General features: G+C 52.4%; 1 protein-coding gene across 1 annotated transcript in view; it reads right to left on the reverse strand.

The window, feature by feature from the left end:
- The window catches only part of TRABD2B (TraB domain containing 2B), a gene marked incomplete at both ends in the record, with an annotated part of 187,454 nt that overhangs the window by 12,478 nt on the left and 153,681 nt on the right, over nt 1-21,295 (reverse strand). Inside the window, 2 exons of the mRNA XM_084244274.1 lie at nt 9,510-9,684; nt 14,012-14,158. Coding sequence (XP_084100400.1) covers nt 9,510-9,684; nt 14,012-14,158 — 322 coding nt within the window. The remainder of the gene's footprint in view (nt 1-9,509; nt 9,685-14,011; nt 14,159-21,295) is intronic.

Genomic DNA, 21,295 nt, shown 5'->3' on the forward strand with positions numbered 1-21,295 from the left:
CATGGTCACCCCCACTCTAGCCTCCTCCCCACCCGTGGCTGGAGCACGAACCGGCTGGAAGTGAGCGGGTGTGGCGGCCTCCAGTCCCCAGGCTGCTGCGTGAACTCCACTCCCTGCCAATAGCTCTTGAAATCCACTCCTGGCAGCAAAGACCGTTCCTTTGCTGCCTCCATGGAGACCCCTCTAAAGACGAGGGCCTCCAGATCCAGCAGTGGTCTGCTTGGAGGATTTCAAGAGCCGCCAGAGAAAACAGCCTGACTCAGGCTGCACAGGAGCAGCCGTATTACTGATGGCACAAGGCGGTTCCAAAGCATGTTCCTGGACTGGCGGAGGGGGCATCGGGAGGGCGAGGCTTAGCGGATGGAGGCCCCGGATCCCGAGTCCTGCCTTCCATGTCTCGGTGTCTAGGCAGTGCCTGCTCCATTCCTTCAACCTCAGCAGTTCCAGTCCCTTATTGTGAACCTTAAGATGCTAAATGGAAGCATTAAGATGTTTTTACAAGCTAGAAGCAATCAGCAATGATTTTTTTTCTCAAATTCCCATGCCCTCTCAAGGCCACAGCAGCCCGCACCTCCATCCTCCAGGGCAGGGAGGATGGTGTCTTACTCCCGTCCCGGCTCCTGCACAGCTGCAGGGGGGTCCTTCCCATGCAGCCCATGCTCCGACTGATGCCTCACGCTTGAGCCCATGAGTCCACGACCTTTCTCTCCTCCCCTTCTTTGGGGTTTGGTTTCATGGGGCCCACAATCATGTTGGTCAAGCCAGTATATTCTGGGAGCCCAGGACATGTGCTGTGGTTCTCTGCATACTCCTGTCACTGCTCCCTCTTCCTCTCGGCGGGTTCTTCTTTCTCCTGCTCAGTAAATGTGGGAACCCCTGGGAACCCAAGATCCTCTTTTCTTCTCATTCTACTACTCACAACTGTGGACAAATCATCCATCCACATGGTTTCAAAGACCACACAGTGCTGACCAGTCTGGAAATACTGCCTAACCCAGACCCACTTGTGCAGTGGCCTATTGGACACCCCACTCCCCCAACATCCTCTAGAACCTACAAAACTCAATTCACTTCCCCTCCCAGGCTGTGTCTCAATACAGCTCCATTATCCAGGTCAGATGGAGGGCCCTGCCTTGATGCTTCCTCTCCCTTCTCATGCACATACCACCAGTCACCGGAGTCCCCTGATTTAATCTCCTAAACCTCCTGACTCTGGCTCAGGTTATCACCTTCCTCCCTGCAGCCGGAATGAGTTTCCCACACCCCTGTGCTAATTCTGCCAGAATGTGTTCTCAGCAAGACACTTGAGGGGAGATCAAGAGCTTCTGGAGGGCATAGGACATGCCTGATTCATCTCTGTCCCTGTGGGCAAGCCCAAGTCTGGCACATGGTAGTGACTTCATGAATGTTTGTTGAATGAATGAGTGACAAAACCTGTTACTCCATATCCTTTCCATGATCTCATCCTCTTCCCAGGAGACCTGAACCTGCCTATCACCCGCCTTGCAGCCCTAAACTAGCCTCTCGGTGACACCCCTCTGGATTCCACCAATCCCAGGACTTGGGCCTTGGACGAGCCTTAGTCAGGGCCCAGCTCATGTTGTCCCCAGAGGCTGGCAGCCAGGGCTGAGGCTTGCTTCCAAGGTCAGAGATCCTGAAAAAGCTACCACACCCATCTGGAACCTGCTAGAAGGTTGTGGAAAGTTTCCAAAGGAGCCCACAGTGTTGAGGCTTAGCCTGCATGGCTCGCCCAGGCTCCTGGGGTCTCCTGGCCACTGCTCAGCAGCTCCTTCCAGCACTGACAGATGTTCTCTGGCCAGCTCTCTGCAGGAAGGCAAGTTCTGTTTCATCTGCTGAGGCTGGGTGGATGAGAGAGGAGGAGGAAAGCAAGGGAGGACAGTGGGGGGCGGGAAATAAAGAGCCCAGAGACAGGGACAGGAGACAGGGAGCAATGAGAGAGAGGAGAGGTGTTGAGAGAGGAGGGCAGGGGAAGAGAGCTCCAGAACCTAAGGAAAGAGAGAAGAGAAAGACAAGAGAGAGAAGCGGGAGGTCTTGAGATAGGCAAGAAGAGACATGAGCTACAGCCATAGTGGTAGGAAGAAAAGATACAGTGAGACAGAGAAAGAGCTACAAAGAGACAGGAATAGAGAGGGAAGGAGACAAAGGGAAAAAGTGGACGGAAGAGACAAGGATCCAGAAATAAAAACCAGGGTGTGGTGGAGAGATATCTATGGAGGACATCAGGGAAGGCTTCCAGGAGGAGGAGGCTATGTGGCTGGGACTCCCAGCACGGGCAGGTGTTAGATGGAATGCAGGAGAGGACTAGCAAAGGGTGGAGGAGGTAACGGTCTTGGAAATGGTGGGATTTGTTTGGTGGTCATGTCCTCTGATTTTGCAAGCCAGAGCGCCCTTGAAGAGCACGTGTGGACTAACAGGGAAGGCGCCCTGCTCTGAGCAAGCACAGCCCTGGATTGTTTTAGTGCTGAAAGGGCCCTTATCCAGGCACAAGACACAGTAAATGGGGCATGGACTGGATCTGGCCCCTGCCCATCAGCTGGCCGCAGTCCACAGTCCTGTCATAGAGGCAGGGGTAGACAGAGAAAAACGCTGCACTAGGTTCGGACAGTAAAGCCAACTGTGGCTGTGTGACCTGGGGCAGTTCTCTGCACTTTCCTGGGCCTCAGTTTCCCCACCTGGTCTCATGGGTCTTCCTCCCTCCACCACAATTCCATCTTTCGATGACCCCGAACACAAATTCCAACTTAGTCAGCCTCCTGCGTACAAGAGGCTTCTCAAATGTTACATTTCATCCCTGCAACCTCTCCAGGTACCCCCAGGTTTCAAATGAGGAACCTGCAGTGGGTCCTGCCCAGGGTCACACAGCTGGTGGAAGGCAAAGCTTGGGCCAGCTCACCGCACCTTCCAGTACACCCACTCTGCAGGACTGGCGGCTGGGAGGGGCCCCGAGTCCCTGTTGGTGGGCAGGAAATTGTCAGCAGCATGTGTACCTTCCAAGGTTCACCAGGTTGGAGAGAAGAGCGCAGAGAGCTTAGCAAGAACAATAAGCCAATTAACAGGGTTATTCCAAGACAGTGTTGGGGGGCTGGGGGTGGGGAGAACCATATGTTCCCACAAAGGCTCCAGAGTAACAGGGCTCCCCTCAGCCAGCACACATGTTTTCTCTCCAGTGACTGCCCGGCTTTCCAGTTTTCTTCTCCTGGAAGAGGGCTCCCAAGACCATATTTATGTTCCGTCTGAAATTAATGCAAGGGAAACTTTCAAATGCTAATCTAGCTGCCAGGCTCGGTGGCCGGATATCAAGCAACAGGGGTGTTTGTTTTCCTGAGGAAGTGTGACAGGAGGCCGGGCCAGACAGACCAGGGGACTGACAACTGGGGTACCGCAGGGCTTGCAATCTCCTAGGGAGGGTCTGCGAGGGACACTGGCAAGCGGTGCTCCTTTCTCCTGCTGTGGGCCAGCCCTGGGCAGGGTTGGGCCTCTTCGGTCAGCAGGGTCTGCGAGGACACCTCCCCTGCACCCAGTCTTCTGCCAGGAGCTGAGACCCATGGTCCTCACCCCAGAGGAGATCAGTGTGGAGGGGAGACAGGCCTGCACATAACCACAGGCCAGCGCAGCCCTGCAGTGAGAGGGCTGCTGGGGGCCAACAGGCAGGACCCCACCCAGTGGGTCAGCAAGAGGGGCCTCGGGTGAATTGGAGGAAGAGGAAGAGTCTTCCCAACAGCGGCACCAACAGTGGTTCTGAGTTGTCAGAATATAAATTGAAAGATGAGGTGGGGCAGCGGGATGAGCCCTGGGATTTTGATCTGTGGCAGGATAGGACGCAAGGGCAAGTTTCAGCTGGGTCCAGAGAACATTCTCCCAGACAGCTGTCCACTCCTGTAAGGGCATGAACACCCATCCCTGGAGGCGTGCAAGCAGAGGGTAAATGAATGTGTCTCAGGCCCATGTGGAGAGGATACCGACACTCTCTGGGGAGCTGGGCATGTTTGGGTGGAACCTGATTTCAGCTGGTCAGCTCAGCTCTGCCATGAATAATGCCAAGATAGACACATGCACAAGCAGGGCAACCTACACACCATCTCCCGTCTCCCCAGCTTAGACTGCATGACGTGATTTTTGGTTCATTTTCTCACTTTGGTTACTTCCCAGCAATCCTGCTGAAGGCGATAGGTTGTCCATTATCACATGGGCAGAGCTGAGGTTTGTTTTATACCCATATAGGACAGTTTCTTCCCTATCCTCCTACCCCTTCCAGGCAGTAGGAGCTTCTGGGCCTCTAAAATGCATGTGATGTTGCTTGACAGTTGCCCAATTTAGGGGTCACTATTAAGGCCTCCCCCAATTGAGTACTACTTCTTAGAAGGTTCCACCCCATCCCCTGCCAGGCCTGTCCCTCTAGCCAACTCTTTTAGTTCAACTGAAATCTTCAGGTTAGTCTTTCATTTCCATTGGGTCAGATCTCCTTTCAATGGCTATTTGGTGTAGGGGTGAAGAAGCCTCCTCTATCTGGTCCCACTGGGGAGGACCTAAGTGCTGGGGGTTTCACCAGCATGTGCCTATGGGCCTGGAGCTAGTATATTCTCTAACAAGACTCAACCAGGATCTCTTACATTGGACCCTGGGGATCCTGAGATGGATCAGATGTGGCCCCTTTCACCTGGGGTCTGAGGCAGCTCCGGACCAGGCCATGCCTGTGCAGAGTGATTATTCCAGGTCAGCAAAAGGTGCATGGGGAGATGGAGCCAGGGTCACCTCTCTAACCTCCAGAAGCCCCTTTCCTAGAGTGACAGCATCCAGGACCCCCCGAGAGCTCTCCATGGGTCAACTGCAGGGAGGGGCCCACTCAATCCAGAGCCTCATCGTCACAGAGACCCATTCTGTATGTCTCCCTTCTGAGTCCTGGGAGGCCACAGAGCACTTCCACCACCTCTCAATGGCCCTGCTCTGGTCTGTGTGGGAGTCCTGACCTTGGAGGACAGAGGACTCTGAGGGGGCATAGACCTCAAAATCATGCCAACCCAAGTGTTCATGTACATCTGAATGTGCTGCACAGGCTCTGAGCTGAGCCCCTGACCTGCCCAGTTACTTCAAGAAACTCAGGGAGCCTAGTTCCTAAGCCCATGCTCTTAATCTAGGACATTTTCTTCTTGCCCTCCCCACACTGCCCAGCAAGAGTGCTGAGCCCACAGCTGATGCTCCCTAAACCCTGGCTCACTTGGAGAGCCAGCCTGGGGTAGGTCCGTAGGAGTCCTCCATTCTCCACTCTCCCCTGTTTCAGAACAGAGTTGGCTCCAGTTAGGGACAAACTAGCAGATGGGATGTTCCGCTGGCTGGCTGGCTGCTTTGGGCTGAAACAGGAACAGTGACTCTGGCCAAGGATCGGAGCCCAGAGCAGGCATGCCAACTGCCAGATGTGTCCGTGGTGGGGCAGCAGGGCCCTTTGAAGCAGCATCGGAAATTCTGAAACACTTCCGAACACTGTGGCCTCTGCTCTCCCTGGGGCATCTGCTTGGGAGAAGAGAAAGCAGCTGGGCATGTGCTGTGCTGCCTATCTGCTGGGCCCCTTGTTTCTAAGGGTAGAAGGGGCCATGCTGCTCTTCTGTGCCCAGCCATGAACTCTGAAGGGTTTCTGCTCCTGAGGCCACCAAGTGAAGAAGTAAGGCAGAAAGAGGAGGGTGTGGCCCTTGTCCTGAGGGTGGGGATGATGAAGGAAATTTTAACAGGTCTCACCTCCTCCAGGAAGCCTTCCCTGACTTACCCTGACTTTCAGTGCCATTCACTCAAGTCTTTTCAGTTATGCATGGACTTACTGATACGGGGACTAGAAAGGATCTTAGCCCTTATGCTGTTGAAGTTCCTCACTAGGTATTGAAGGGAAGACTCTGAGAAGGCTATAGGAAGGTTTCAGCATACAAGAAGATTCCATAACACCAGGCTGTTTCCCTTTCCATCCTCATGTCTGTGACTAACCTCTCCCCTTGCACTTTCCTTTCTCAGATTCCCTCCTAACCCTCCTCGGGCCTCCCCTTCCCAAAAAACCCCCGTGCTTAGCACTGAATGCCCTCTCCTCCAGCCTCCGACTGGACCAACACCAGTACCTGTGACTCTGTTTCTGGCTGGTTCTGAGGTCTTGTCATTTGCCACTTCACCCTCACCTTTCTAAGGGTAGATGTGTTGCTGAACCCCATGGGTTTTTCCCACAGGGGGGCAGCAGATGTGGGCTCTAGACCAGTTTTACTGTGGGAGGACATAGGGTGGTATTCTGCTCAGGTGGGACTGTTCATTCATGCACCCATTCATTTGTTCGCTCATCCATCCAACAAGTGGTAAGGAAGAACCACCTCATCGGTGTCAGCTGTCATTTTGCTCCAGTCCTGAGTCTCTTACTTCCCAGCTGCACCTAGATTTACCCGTCTGCCAAATGGAGTAACAAATGCCCTCTATTCGCCCTCCAAGAAGAACTGAGGACACGGAGGAGCTGATGGACATGGGTTTTTCTTCAAGCAGGAATGTGGCCACTCTCCGTGGAGCAATTACTGCTGTTATTTATAAAAAAAAGATGCTAATGTACCTGGTATGTTGGGCTTCCCTCTCTCCTCACAAGCTGGGTCCTCACTGCTGATTTGCTTCTATGTTCCAGCCCCATGGGTGTGTTTCTGATTATGGGTCCACAACCCTTCAACAGGGGAAGCGGGGCCGGCGTGGGCCTGGCAGAGGGTGTGCTGTCTCTGGCACCCACACAGCCCACTTTTAACACTTCAAGTCCTCCTTCTGCCTCCTGCTTCCTGTGGGGACAGGTGGGAGCAGTCCCACCTGGAGGGTGGGACTGGAAGACGCTTAGCATCGCACCACTGTGGAATCCAAGAGCGGTGCTGGAATGTCAGGGTGCTGTGGTGGTGGGGTGTTGGGATCCCAGAGCCATATGATGTTAAAACTGAAGTTCTAGGATCAAAGGATTTGGTCCCAAATTCAGATGATAACCTGATGAATAGCACGCTAGGGGTATAAAATGTGTGCTCACCACTGGCTCTCAGAGTTTGAAAGAAAGAGGTCCCAGAAGTCACCTGGTCTAGCCTGGTGTCTGACTTGTGTTTCCAACCCAGCTCTGCCAGTTCCTACATGATTCACTATTTCGGATGCCAGGAGGCTGACCAAGTAAACACATCCAGGGAAAGCCCCAGCTCCCTGGAGTTAGGGACAAATTGTCATTTTCTTCCTGTGCCTGGGACTGAGATGGCCCCCTGAAGCCTGGGGGCCAGGAGGTACCATGTGACTGGGTAGAATGAACCTGAATGGGAGTGATTCCATATAGTATGTCTCTATAGAGCATGTCCTAGGTGCTGGCAATTCTGAGGAAACCATGTGCGGGGTGGGGACAGCCTGGAATGGGACCCAAGATTCATGTCAAAGGTCTGTCTGCACAGCCTTGACAAAGGCATTCATCCTCCCTAGGCCTTGGATTTCAGAGATGGGCCTGATACTCGCCTGCTGGCCTGGTTCCTGAGGGGTTATCCGCACCTGACATTTGGGGTTTCAGGAAAAGGAAGTTAGTACCCAGGTTGCCTGCCCTTCTCTGATTTTCACCCCCAGGCTCCTCTGTCTTCTTACCTACAGGGAAGAACTGGTATTAGCTAAGCCCCCATTTTGGGAAACTTTGGGCCTCAGGGCAGATGGGGCATGGACACCCCGCACTGGGGTGAGGCATGTGGGATGCCAGAGCCCTCAATGGCCTCCCTCCACAGCCTGCCTGTCAGGGGTTCCTTCTGGGCCTGGGGAGGTGCCTGGGGCTGCCTGAGCTCAGAGTGGGTCCCCATTTGCAGTCAGCTGTGGGCCACACCAGAGCAGGACACACTGCCTGGAGAACCACAGGAGGGCGTATGGGGAGGCATTTGGATGGTGAGGGAGAGGGTGTGTTGGGGGGCACTTACTTCCCAACACAGCCCCCAAGCCCCAATTCATGCCAGGTGTCCAGCAGGTATCCTGCTCTGGAGAACAGCCTTGCCTTCTCCGTGTTGTCAGACAAGGTCCTCTTCTACCTCCTCCAGGCCCTACAGGAATCCCTCTCTTCTCTGAAACCCTGACAGCCACTGTACTCACAAATGGCCCAAGTGGGTCCTGGCTCCTTCTGTTCAGATGAGTAAGCTGTGCCTGCAAGAGGGGAGGCCGCAGGGGCCCTGGCATAGCTCAAGGTGAGCCCAGAACTCTTTCTGCCCAGCAGTAGGTCCTATAAGAGTGGACCCCAGAGGTCCTGTGCTTCTAGGTCCTCCCACATGTCTTGACCATGCTGGAGGCACAGAGGAGGAAGCTGGGCAGTCAGATGAGCCCTGGTTCTTGCCCTTGAAGTGTCTGGGGTTGAATAGAAGGAGACTGGCATCAAACAGTGGGCATGCCCCAAGATCACATGGGGCACCCATAAAGGCGCTGTGTGTCAGACTGCTTGATCTCTACCCAACTCACCTGATCTGGGAGGCAGTGTGTGGGTGACCAATCAGGGAAAGTGGAGGTGAAGGGGGCAGCATGTGCTCACAGACACAGGCTGGGCACATCCATAAGCCACCTTGTTTCACTTGCACAGAACAACCGGCTAGGTAACACGTACAAGAAATACACATCAGTCTTTGCAGCTCTGGTGGTGCCAAAGCTGAATAAGAAAGGAAGCAAATGCAATATCCTGGCCCCAGTGTGGACAGCCACAGAGAAAGGAAGAAAGAATAAGGGAGAAGCAGGAGGAGAAAGATAAGACAGAGCAGGGAGAGAGATGCTGAGCAAGCCTCGCACCTGGGCATCTGGGTTTATTTTTGTACAATGAGGCCAGAGTCTCCAAAAAAAGTGTCAAGTCCATGGTCTCCACTGGGATGCTACATCTTTTATATTAATTGCCGTCACAATAATGATGATCACCATAGGTGTCATTTTGAGTTCCTACTATGGGGCAGGTTATCTAAATGCTATCACTAATCTTTATAGCTCTAGGTAGATATTTTCAGTTCATCAAAGTGTTATTGCTATCACTGCCCATTTACAAAAGAGGGATTGAGCTTTGAGAAAGTTCTGGGCTGAGCTCTGAGAAGGTTCTGCAGCCTGAATAGGGCTGGGCCAGGAATGGAGTTGCAACTGAGGGATATGGAGGCTCCCTTTCCTGCCCCCTGGCCTTCACAGGCTGGGTCCTGGCTCCCCTGGCTGGGCCTGAGGCTAGGCACGGCAGTGGCAATTGGCTTCTGTTCTGAGTTTTCAACACAGACTCCCAGCACACAAAGAGGCCACAGAAATTGTCCTGGTTGGGCAGGGTTAGGCCCCTTGCCCAGGGGTCGGTGATGAAAGATCCCAGGAGAACCCCCTTGGGTCCCAGCTCTGCTGGGTGCCATGTGGGTTGTCCTGCCCGGCTCTGGACCTCAACTATTCCCTTTATGAAGCAGAGGTCAGGAGAGGATCTAGCAAGTCTCCCTACCCCCGAGGACATCCTACCCCTGCCCCACTTGGGTTCGAACCTGCGCCGAAGGCAAAGAAGCAGATCTTGTCTTCATTCTCCTGCAGCAACGCCATGACTCGCCTCCCCATGCGCTCATTCCTCTTGTAGATGAGCTCCTGGCGGAAGTAGCTGTCGATCTCCTGGGCCGTCACCTGCTCGTGTGGGGGCAGGGTGGTGTTGATAAAGTTGGGCAGCTGAAAAGGCAAGACAGGGGCTTTCTTCAGTCCTCTCCAGTACCATTGCCTCCAACATGGTGGCGCCCAAGGGGAGGCCAAGCAGCTGAGAAGAAACTGAGAAACTGAAGCAGTGGGTCAGATCATGTCCTCTCCTCCCCCACACCCATCAATGTCACCCCAACCTCCAAGCTCCTGCTCACAGGTTGTCATCCACCTGGCACCCTCCTCTGATTTCTGATTTTATCAACCCCATCACAAGGCAGGCGGCCGAGCTGCCAGATGAGCTAGCTAGAGAGTCTGGCACGAAGACACTCATGTTTTGCAGGTGTAAGCTTCTCAAGGGGCATACAGTCCAGCCACAGGGCTTCAAGAGCCATTGCCAAATTGGCAGTATTCTTTCTGAGGAAGATGGAGGTGTCAAACCCTGAGGGCCTTGGAGAGGCTGGGGCAGTTGTCTCTGCTATCTGCTGGCCAAGGGTGAGCGCGTTTCCCACAAGGAGGCATGGGAGAAGGTGCTTCTCTGCCAGAAAGGTCTACTGGCTGTTCTGGGATGAACAATGATATGACCGAGGGACTCTAAACTTGGGCAGTGCACAACCTGCTTAAGCTGCAGCCCTGCCGGTGCCTGATCAGGACCAGCACGGAGTCAGTGCAGGGGCCTGTTTGGCAAATGAATACATAAAGCAGTAGAGTTTAGTCCTTCCCCTAGCATGCAAGGGAAGATGGCCATGCTGGAAAACAGGCCATACTTGGAACTCTAGGAAACACTGCAGGCTTCTAAGTGGGATGTGACTCAGAAGGATTCTCTCTGGAGACTCTCACACAGGCTTCTCTTTCTGTGGATATGGGAGAGACTGTGAGATGATGTACCAACAAATAAATGTTTATTCAGTCCTGAAATGGATGAGCGAACATCTGAGAGGCAATAGTGGTGGCTGTGAATGTGGGTCCTGGAGCTGGACAGCCAGGAAAATTTGGGCGTAATCTCTCCAGCAAGTCACTTGGCCTCATTGAGACTCGGTTTCCAAATTGGTAATATGTGGGTTCTCTATGTTGTAGGAATGGAATAACGTCAGTTTGGGGCTTAGCACAATGCATAGCACAGAAGGTCTTAAAGTCAGCTTTATGCAGCTAGCCTGGGGGATGGGGCTGGCTCTCTACCTTCCCCCACCTGCCTGGGTGGCAGAGGCCACAGGGAAGAGTGCTCAGGCAGGGGCAGAGGTGGAGAGGACCAAGAGATGGCTCCTGGGAACCATGAAGGCAGCATTCTGCTTCCTGCCTCCTGGCAGGTCCAAGCAGAGGCCTTTGCCCTGGGTCAGTAGACATGTCCAGCCCTCTCTCCTTTGCCTCCTGACCATGGATGTGCATGTGTGGATACAGGAATCTCCATTCTTTAGGTAACTAAAAAAGCTGAACATGGACAAGAAGCAGAGAGTAAAGTTTCCACACTGTGAAGGAGCTGGGCCCAACACTTGGTCCCTGGGCTCCCCCGCGGCTAGCTGACATTCTCTGCACGCTTCATGCGGATAGGCCATGGCTCCATGCCAAGGATGGGGCCTGGGTTTGGGGTGGAAGGGAAGCAAATTAATGAAGTCATTAGACTTGTTGGGAGCCTTAAATCTCCTATGACAAGTTTAAGTGCAGGATGCATGATAACATTTTAAAGAGGACACGTCAGGTCCCCGGGGCCCTCGAGCAATGGATATGAGAGGGGCGATGAGTAGATGGGCCGCAAGAGCTGAGAGGGGCTGGGGGGATGTTCAGTGTAGGTGCCCCCAATCCTGGCCCAGGGCTGTGTCGGGTCTGAAGGTCAAGTCTGGTGACGGTGCCAGTCTCGATAGCCTTGTCCCTCTCTTTATACCATCACCCAACAGATGCCTTCTGAGAATGGCCCTAGGCCAGGCTTAGTGTTGGCCTAGAGGGTCACTGAGCACCCTCATCTGTGGATGAGGCTCAGAGCCCAGTGGGGGCATCTGACTTGCACACAAGAACACTCGGGCATCTGGTCTGAGAGGCCAGTGGGTATGTGGATTCTGGGAGGGATTAAGTACCTAGCAGGGTGACCCTGTGTCTTGTTTGCCCCGGGCGGCTCAGGCTCATGGTTAGGGTACATGGCTTCACGACTCCTAATTGTTGTCTTAAAAATACACTTGACTTTCACTCTCAGAAATGTCTGCATTTAGATGATTAACACATATGGCTACTTTATATTTAGCACTGGCGTGGGGTGCAGACAAGGTTTCCCAGGGGAGGTCTTTGCATTGCCCTGCTGATCTAGGGGTATTGACAGTGCAGTGAGCTGGGAGCTGACAGAGCCTGGGCCATCAGCCACTTGTGAAGGTGGGTGGTGGAGTGAGAAAACAAGGTGGACCCAGGGTGGGGAGCACACAGCCTAGCCGCTGACTCCAGTGTTACCCTGTCCTTCCTGGCCTCCAGAAGCTGCTCTGGATCCTTGGCACTTTAGCCAAAAGCATCTTTCTGACCACACCACCTTCTATCTCAAACACTTTGGGGCTTTTGCCCTCAGTGGGCATTCTCCCCACAGTGGGTCTGCCCTCTGCTCTGCAAATCATGCCTTTTACCTCACACTTGTCCAAGCTCTGCCTGCCAGCCCCTCCCTTGTCCTCTGCAGTTCCGGCCCAGCAGGGTGTGTGCATAGATGGAAGACACAGCCCACCCTGGTTATGCCTCCAGCCCACCTCCTGCTCTCTCTTGCCTCTGGCTCATGTGCATGCAGTTTCACATGCTGGAACATTCTTCCCCTCTATCTGGTCAATTCAGGCTGACCTCTCATCTTGCCAGAATCTTGGCTTCTCTTTCCAGCCCTAGCCTCTGTCCCCAAGTCCATCTAAATCAGCTGCTCCTGCCACAGGCTCCAACTGCACCCGCCACTCAACCTCATAGCAGGTCACACTACAGACCAGCCGCTGTGGAATCCCTTCACCTGTCCTATGAGACCATCGGTCCCACGAGGGCAGTTCTCTCTGTCCCCCCCCCCCAAATCCCTTCTCATATCTCTCTGCCAGGCATTTGTAAACTATCTCATTCATTCGTACGTTCACCAAACATGTATGGGCCCTGCTCTCTGCCAGGAACTGCTTTGGTCACTTGGAATAACTGATGAATAAATCCCTGCCCTCAGAGGGCTATCTCTAGTGGTGAAGAACAGACGATAAGAAGTCAATGAATGAAGCTATCCAAGCATGCGAGGAGATGATAAAGGCCATGGGGAAAAATAGAACAGACAGAGGGATGAGAGTGTGGGTTCAGGTTTGGGTAGATGGGGCCCACCCACTGGGATGATACTTGAGTTAAGTCTTGAAAACTGAGAAGGAGTAAGGAAGGGCATTCCTGGCAGAGGAAACAGCCAGGACAAAGGTGAAGGATGCCCATTTGGGCTCTTGGCATGGCTAGGAGACTGGCATGTATGAGGAGAGGGCAGGGCAGAAAATGATAGGGCCAAACAGGCCATTGTAGAGACCCTGATGTAATATCCTGAGAAAAGTGGAGGAACCCTTGCAATGTTCTGAGTGGGGAGCAGGCTACTCAGAACTAGTTCAACTACATCCTGAATGAACGGGTATCTGAGCACCATGATTCAGAAAGCATAAGGGACCTAGGAGCCCTCTATCTAGAGAGTCAGGGAGGGCTTCTCAGAGGAGGTGACATCTGGCCATGGTCAAGTGGGAAGAAACCAGGAGGGAGAAGTCTGAGCAAAGGTTTGGCAGGATGAAAAGACAGACTACACTGGGGAAGAGCTACAAGTTGCTAAGATCAGAACAAGGTCTGTGTCATGAGGGCCTGGCTTGTGACAGGTCAGTGGAGGGAGGAGATGGAGGGCCTTAGGTGTTGGATCCAAGATTTTAGAATTTCTTATGAAGGCAATGGGAGGTCTGGTGGAGCCATGTCAAGGCCTCAGGATCCTGCTCACTGCCAGCACAGCCTGAGGTTAACCTTCCCTCTAGGATTCAAATCCAGGGAGAGTGCTCAGGCTGGACTTGAGTCTCAGGTCTAAGCAACTGTGGACTTCTCCTTCCCTGGGCATCCCCAGATGCTGCACCGAACCTCCCTCCTCTTACAGGTTGAGCTTCTAGGGCCCAGGTCCCAGAGCTACACACCAGGCTCAAGGGCTGTTCTCTGTAATTCGGTAACAACTAATAAGTCACATGATGTTAGACAAATATCTTCCGCTTTCTGAGCCTCAATTTCCCCATCTGTAAAATGGAGCTGCCAGTATCACCTGCTCACACCAGTGAACTGGCGCATAGTAGGTACCAATGCCAGGTGGGTTCACATGGGCTTGGTCTTTTGAGTTGGTGACCTAGACAGGGACAGGGTGCCTCACCTGGGAAGTGTCATGGTTGAAGATGACAGCATTGAGGTCCCCACAGTTGTAGTGCTTGATGAGGTCCTCGGTGGTGTAGGGTGCCTGCAGGCTCCCGGCCCGCACGCTCTCATGCTGCAGCAGGGTCTGGTTCAGGGCAAACAGCACCTGGACAGAGGAAGAGACAGGGCTAAGGGCTGTGCTCAGGGACTCTGGTGGAGACCCTGATGCCTCCAGGACTAGCCTCCTCCCTCTAGGCTTCGGGACAGCAGGCCCTGAAACAGAGAAGGTGTGTGGGGCCTCGCACCAGCTGGCTTGTGCTGAACGTTTCCACATTTCCCTGTCTTTGTGGCCTCTGAACACATTCAGCCTGTTCTCATCCCCAGGCTTCTGCCGGCACAGAGCTCCACGTCTGCTCTGGGTGTCAACGTCTCAGAACTCTGGCAATCTGAGAATCTTAGTTTTGTCTGGGTTTGAGAATGATGCAGGAGTTTTTCTTTTTAAGCCATTCTTTTTTTGGGCTTTGGGAAAATTCTAGAATGAGCACATGCTCACTTATAATTAAGAGTATCCCTAAACATAGCAAAAACGAACAAATGAACAAACCAAACTGCCCACTTAGAAGTCAAGGCCCAAGCTAAATGCCCCTCCTCCAGGAGCCGTCCTCACTCCAGGCAAAGGCCTCAGGAGCCTGGGCCCCTGTCAGTCAGACCCAGGCAGGCATGTGGCACCTTTCCTCAGGCCCCCTGCACCCTAGGCCACCACCCCCGGCTCTGGGACACAGCTGCATGGTACATCTGATGGCATCAATGTCCTGTGCTCATTCAGGCATCATGGGGGCGGGAATCTCAGTTTAAAGAAAACGGATCATTGGTCATGGAGTACATATGTGCAGCCGGTGCCAGGTGTGGTGCCTTCTCTTCCTCCCTAGCCCCCATCACGTTTCACTGAGGTCATTTTAGAAGCAAACACCTGCCAACTCCTAGACTAGGGGGCGAGCCCAGCAGAACTACCTGCCAGATGTGCCTGCCCAGTGTGCTCGCTGCTGTAGCTACACAGAAAGTTGTGTTGATAACAAGCAGCCCTCCCCGCCTCCTCCCCAGTGCTGTGAGCGCGAGCTTGCAACTGCCATCTAGTTACCTGTCTTCCCCATTAAGCTCGGAGCTTCCGGAACACAGGTGCCGCATCTTACTCATTTTTGTATTCACAGCACACCCTGGTGCTTGGTAAAGATAGGGTGTCATCCTGTCCTTTCTTTCGAAAGTTGTCCTTTTTATTTTTTTTTAAAGATTTATCTATTTATGCATACAAGAGCTGGGGTACAGGCCAGGGGTGTGGGGGCGAGAGGACTTATCAGAGACAGAGTGGGGAGCAGAACAGGCAAACCAACTGAAACACACTGCTGAGGGGAGCAGCAGGCGAGACAGGAGAGGTCGGCCTCGCTATGTGGGTTTCTCTCTGGCTGGCTGGGGATAGAACTCGTGCTGCAGAGGCTGAGGATTGCTTCACTAGTGCAGTGCATAATGCCTTGTGCCACCAGGGAGGCCCTCAGCAAGTAATTTCTTAGTGTTATAAACCTGCATAGTCACAGGCAGGCAGGAGAACTGCTGCTGCTCACTCTTCCATTCAGATTTAATTGAACATGCTGCTTAAAATCTGGGTATTTGGATGCCAGCTATGCAAAGTCAGGAGGTTTGTCCTTGTAGCTATTTCTTGCATGCATTGATTTACTCAGAGCCATCTCTGAAGTCAAGATCCCTACCAGTCGGGGTTAGACCTCTACACATGCAGAGCAAAGCTCCCAGAAGCGCAGATGTTATGCTCGCACAGCCTAAAGTTGTCCTTTCTTTAACAGCTGCACTGGACACTTCATAGTTCAAAGCTGCTGGTGAAGTCCTTAGACTAGTCCCCGAAACGCTGAAATTCTGCATTTGGGGCACGTCATCACCACGTGGCAGAAGTTCCTACCAAGGGGTCACATGGTTTCAGAACACATAATCTCAATGGAAAAACTCACACAGTAGGTACATATGGTTTGGCCAAAATACTCTCATAGACAACAGGGCCAAGCTTGTCCTTGTGAGATCACCTCCACCCATCCTCTCCCTCTTTTGTTTCTGTCAGGGCAAGAGAGCTGGATTGCAATGGGGTGAAGCAGCCCAAGCTGCTCCCCATAATGAACTGGCTAGAGATGATGTCAGACCCCATGGCCCCACCTCTGGGCCTCCTCCAGGGTCTGGCCACCACCCCTGAAATCTGATCTGTAGCCACCTGGTGCGGGGTGTCGATGGCAGTGGGGTGGCTGGGGATGGATCACAGGAGGCAGTGGCCCTGTTGCTGTGGACATTGCTAAGGCAACAGGCGCTTCCTCCTGCACGGCACATGCCGAGGATGAAAACGTCCGTGTCGAGCTGGAACCTTCCCTTCCTCTGGGGGGCTGGGACACAGACTTCCTGTGACCACACCCTGCTGCTACACACACCTGCCCTGCCCCTCCTGGAGTCAGCACTGCCTGGCTGGTGGTGAGGTCATCTGTTCAGGCGCCCAGAAGACCCAACTGGAGGGGAAATGGCTCCCCTGGACCTTCCGAGGCACATGGAGTCACTTCCGCAGCCTCGTGGCTCTCAAGGCTCTGGGAGGTGTTTCAGTGACTTAGGCATGTTATTATCTGCGGGGTGCTAAGAACAGTCCTGGCATGGAGTAAGGGCTGCATAAATGCTGGTTAAGTAAACTTGGAAGAAAATAGGCCCAGATCTTCCTGGATTGGAGCTGGAAGGGCCCTTAGAGGTCATCTGGTTCAGTGGTTTTTCAGACCTTTTTTAGCCATGGAATCCTTTTAAGTTGTTATTTTCCAAAAGATCTGTACTTGGAATGCAACATGTGGAGCAGATAAAAATGGAAACTTCCGTGATTGATGTAAGAGAAGCAGGCTAGATCCTAAAGTTCTGCCAGCTCAATGCTGCTTTGGAGCAGGGACTCCCAAAATTTCTCTGGGACCCACAGTTTCCAAGTTTGAGAATCATTGATGTCATTCTGTGCTCTCTTCATAAAGGAGAGGAGGAGAGATACCCAGGGAGCTGGGGCAGAGTGGGCTCAAACCCATTTCCTGACACCTAGTCCTGGCCCCTGCAAAGCCAGGCCCCTGCAGACCCTGGACCTTGTGTGGGCTGGATTTCTGGATGTCCATGGGCATGTTCCGTGCTCATTCCCCATACACTGACATGCCTGTTTTCTTTCTGGAGCCTTGTGCAATAGCCAGAAATAGCCAGGGAGTATTTATTACTAGCATTACAGAGAAAACCAAGGCCATATAATTCTAGAGGCACCCCAACATGATACAGCCAGAGTGTAGCAGGGCCAGAAATGAAACCCAGGCCTGTTGTGGGGAACCTGTCCTACCTCTTCAGGGTATGGCGCTTCCCTTTGACCTTGGAAATGATCCCCCTGAAGTGTCCACCTCGGGTAATTTCCTGCTCCCTGCCTGTTTAGACGGAGAGATGGCTGTGGGCTGGGAGCCTGTCTTTGCTCACTGGGGAGCAGCACATACTCAGGAACTACTTTAGAAGTAAGGATGCTGACCCCAAATCACATGCCCTTTTCCCGATGCTTCCCACTTCCTGTCCATCCTTTGCAATTTATGAAGCAGCCCTCATCCCTTCATTGCTAGGTTTGCTTGAATGAGTGCACACCACGTGTCAGGAACCCTCTAAGTTCATATTAATGCATTTAATCTTTGCAGTAACTAGTAAGTCTAGTATTCACACCATTTAATAGATTAAAAAAAAAAAGGGGGCAACAAAAGACATTAACTCACCAAAGGTGAAGCTGGAAGGGATGGAACATGTACGCATCCTCTGACCACTAGGCCTCCCTCTGTTCTAAGAGACAGCCAGCAGGGATGGTCTCCCCAGTCACAAGGGGAAGCCAGAGAAGTGGAGAGGAAGACAGGTCCCAAAGCTGCATGGTTTGAAAGGATGTCTGTCTAGTTCCAGACCAGGTTGGTTCCCAGGACTAGGACTTCAAAGTAACAAGTGCTCCTTTGCAAGTATTCATGGTGTGTCCAACAGACACAGGGAAGCTACATTCATTCATTCATTCAACAAACATTTACTTTCTGTTGACCCTTGCAGGAATCTGAGATGGGTGGATTAATAAGAGGTGGTTCCCTCCCATATGGAGTTCATTTTAGTGGCAAATATACCAATAGACTATTACACAGAAGGTGAGAAGAGGGGCTTCTAGGGGTGTGTGCACAGACACAGAGGTGCCTCTCTGATTTCTGCCCCCAACCCCCATTTGCCCTGAATTCCCAAGCCTGGTGTTGCCCACAGACCCCCAGGCTTCTGCTCCTGGCCACTTTAGAAAAACAAACCCTCCCTGCCTGTAGCCTCAGTGGCCCACTCTATGATAATGTTTATGATAAGGCCTTGACATGGAATAACAAACACACGGAAAAGGTTAGAGCCGCCTTGCTCCCCCTCTCGCTGCCATGACTGTGTGGAGGCTCAGCCACCAAGAGACCCTGGGCGCCCCAGCGGCCCCCTCGCCTGGGCTTACCAGCCAGGACCTGGCTCGTGGCATCTGCTGAGTGTAGGCCTGGAATTTAAACACATCTTCAGACTTGGGCCCAGGATGGAGTGAGGCAGGCGCCAGGAGGGTGGGGGCAGGTTTATTGTTCCACATTAGTCTAATAAACAGTCCAGGATGGCTGGAATGGTGAACACCGAAGCCTTGTGTTCGCTTGATGGCCCAGCATCATCACCATGAGAAGGCAGCGCAACCCCCTTTGTCAGGAAAGACATGCGTGGGGACCCAGGCTCCTGGGCGCAGGCCTGACTCTAAGGCGGGGCTCCAAGATGGGCAACGCTCAGCCACCCTTAAGCACTGGGACAGCTCAGCCAGGCCCCGACCCCCTAGGCAGTGCTTGCTGACACCTACTGCATGATGGGGTCAGACGTTGGGGATTGGCCAGGGACAAACAGACAAAAATCCTGTCTCACTAAGCCTACCTTCTAGGGGGCTCAACAGAATAAACTAAGTTATCAGCAAATGATTAATCTGATACTTACAGACATAACAAAGGATCTATTGAGCTGGAAGTGAAGACTCTCCCTGGCTACTCTGGGCATCTCATGCCTCTGAGTCAACAGGCAAAGAAGGAGTACGTGTGCTGGCTGGGGTGACTGGCCCTGGCTCCCGAGGGGAATTGGACTCTACTCCATGGTGCAGGTAAAGAAGAGGAGTATGTCTGCAGCACAGGAATCCCTTGGGGCATCTCTCAGTATTACCACACCCCGAGATTAACCTATGTCAGTGGAAAACTACAACAACCCAGTCCAGGCAGGACTATTATTGGCCCAGACCCTCCAAGCAGTGAAAGTGTGGGTCATCCCCCAAGGATGAATCACAAGCGAAGGTGCTTGCGGAAGGCAAGGGGAGCATGGCCATAGGGGAAGAGGCTGCAAACACTGGGTACCACCACATAATCAGTTACAGGAGCAAGGACGCTTTGTCAGGAGTATTCCTGGTTTTGTTCGCAACATGTCTGTGTGTGTGTGTGTGTGTGTGTGTATATGAAATCTTTGTTTTGTTCTTTCTTTTTATGTTCCCCAATATGTAACATAAAGCTTATTGACTTCATAACCTAGGGTTTTAGTTACAGGGTATCAAAGGGAAGAGGAAGCATCACCCATTGAGGAGTCTGCATCCTCCTAAACACATTAGTGCACTTGGGTTATACACAAGGTCAGGTGTCATGTCAGGGAGAAGATGGCTTTGTTATTGTCTTTATTTGTGGCTTAAGGATGGGTTAAGGAGTGCCGAGCTGGCAAGGGATGTGATGATCAGTTTTACATGACAAAAGGCTAGTCTGCGGTACCCAAATATTTGCTCGAACACTACTCTAGATGTTTCTCTAAAGATTTTTCAGATGAGATGAACATTTGAATCAGTAAACTTTGAGTAAAGCAAATGATGTTCCATGAGAACTGGGTGAGGGTGGGCCTCATCCAATATGTTGAAAGTTTTGTTTTTTTTTTTAATAAGTTGAAAGTTTTAACAGAAAAAGACCAACTTCCCTTAACCAAGGGATTTCTGCTTGCAGACTGCCTTTGACCTTGACCTGCAGCACTTTTTGCTCTTCCCTCGGTTTTCAGTCTGCCAGCCTACCCTGTAGATTTCGGACTTGCCAGCCTCCATGGTGGCAAGCCTCCATTTGTTCCTTAAAACAAGTCAATCCATGTATCTACCCATCTATATCCAACTGTCTGTCTGTCTACCCATCTAGATCCAACTGTCTGTCTGTCTACCTACCTATCTACCTACACATTCTATTGGTTTTGTTTCTCACCCTGACAAATGCAGTATGAGTTAGAGAAACAGGAAGGAGAACAAGGAATGACAAGGGAAGGGGAAAAGCACATGTGAGGAGGATCAGGGGCCAGGGTGGCTGGAGCTGAGTAAACAGTGATGGGGGACACGAGATCAGGCTGATTAGCCTGCCAGATTCCGTGGGCACTGGAAGGGTGTTGAGAAACCATTCCACACCATAATCTTCCAGAAAAGAGTTATTCTTACATAACAAATAGACAAACTAAAGCCTTGAGGATGGTGAAGTTACGTGTATGAAATCTCACACTGAAGAATTGGAGCTCGTATTCAGACGCAGGTCCAGCTCAGGTCCTGGCTTCCTTCTAATACCCCTTGGCCTGACCCACCCAGCTGTCTCCATCCAACCATTGGTAGGAAGGACAGACATAAACAGACAAGTAGGGGCCAGTGTGTGAGGCCCAAATTCTGAGTGGTCCACTGGGGAAGCTGAGGGATGCTAGAGCCTTAGCCCCTGGGCCTGTTCAGACCTGAAGAGGAAAGAGGCCACTTTTGCCAAGATCACCCCATCTGGAGCAAAGCCTCCCTGCACTGTTCTCACTCTGCCCTGGCCTGATGGAACCATGATCAGATCCTTGATTATTCTGAGCTCTTCTTGCTCCATGGTGATGCTCTGAGGACAGGCAAGTCATCTGACTTGGTCATGGTTATAACTGCAGTTGAGAACATAGTGCCTAATATTTAGTAGATGCTTGAGATATACTTAGAGAATGGCTGACTGAATGAATGAATGAAAAGTTGAGTGATTTGCCCATCGCAGGACCCTGGTACCTCCCCAGGCACAGGACTAGTATTGCTGAGCCCCCTGAATCCTGGCTACATCAGTCTATTAGAGCTCTGGGTTGTGGTGAAGGGCAGTTCTCCCTCACAGGAAGGCTGGGGGACATTTCTTCAAAGGTTAGAGTCTGCCAGGCTCTG

This window comes from Talpa europaea (assembly GCF_964194135.1).
Source record: "Talpa europaea genome assembly, chromosome: 9".
In the NCBI taxonomy this organism is placed as follows: Eukaryota; Metazoa; Chordata; class Mammalia; order Eulipotyphla; family Talpidae; genus Talpa; species Talpa europaea.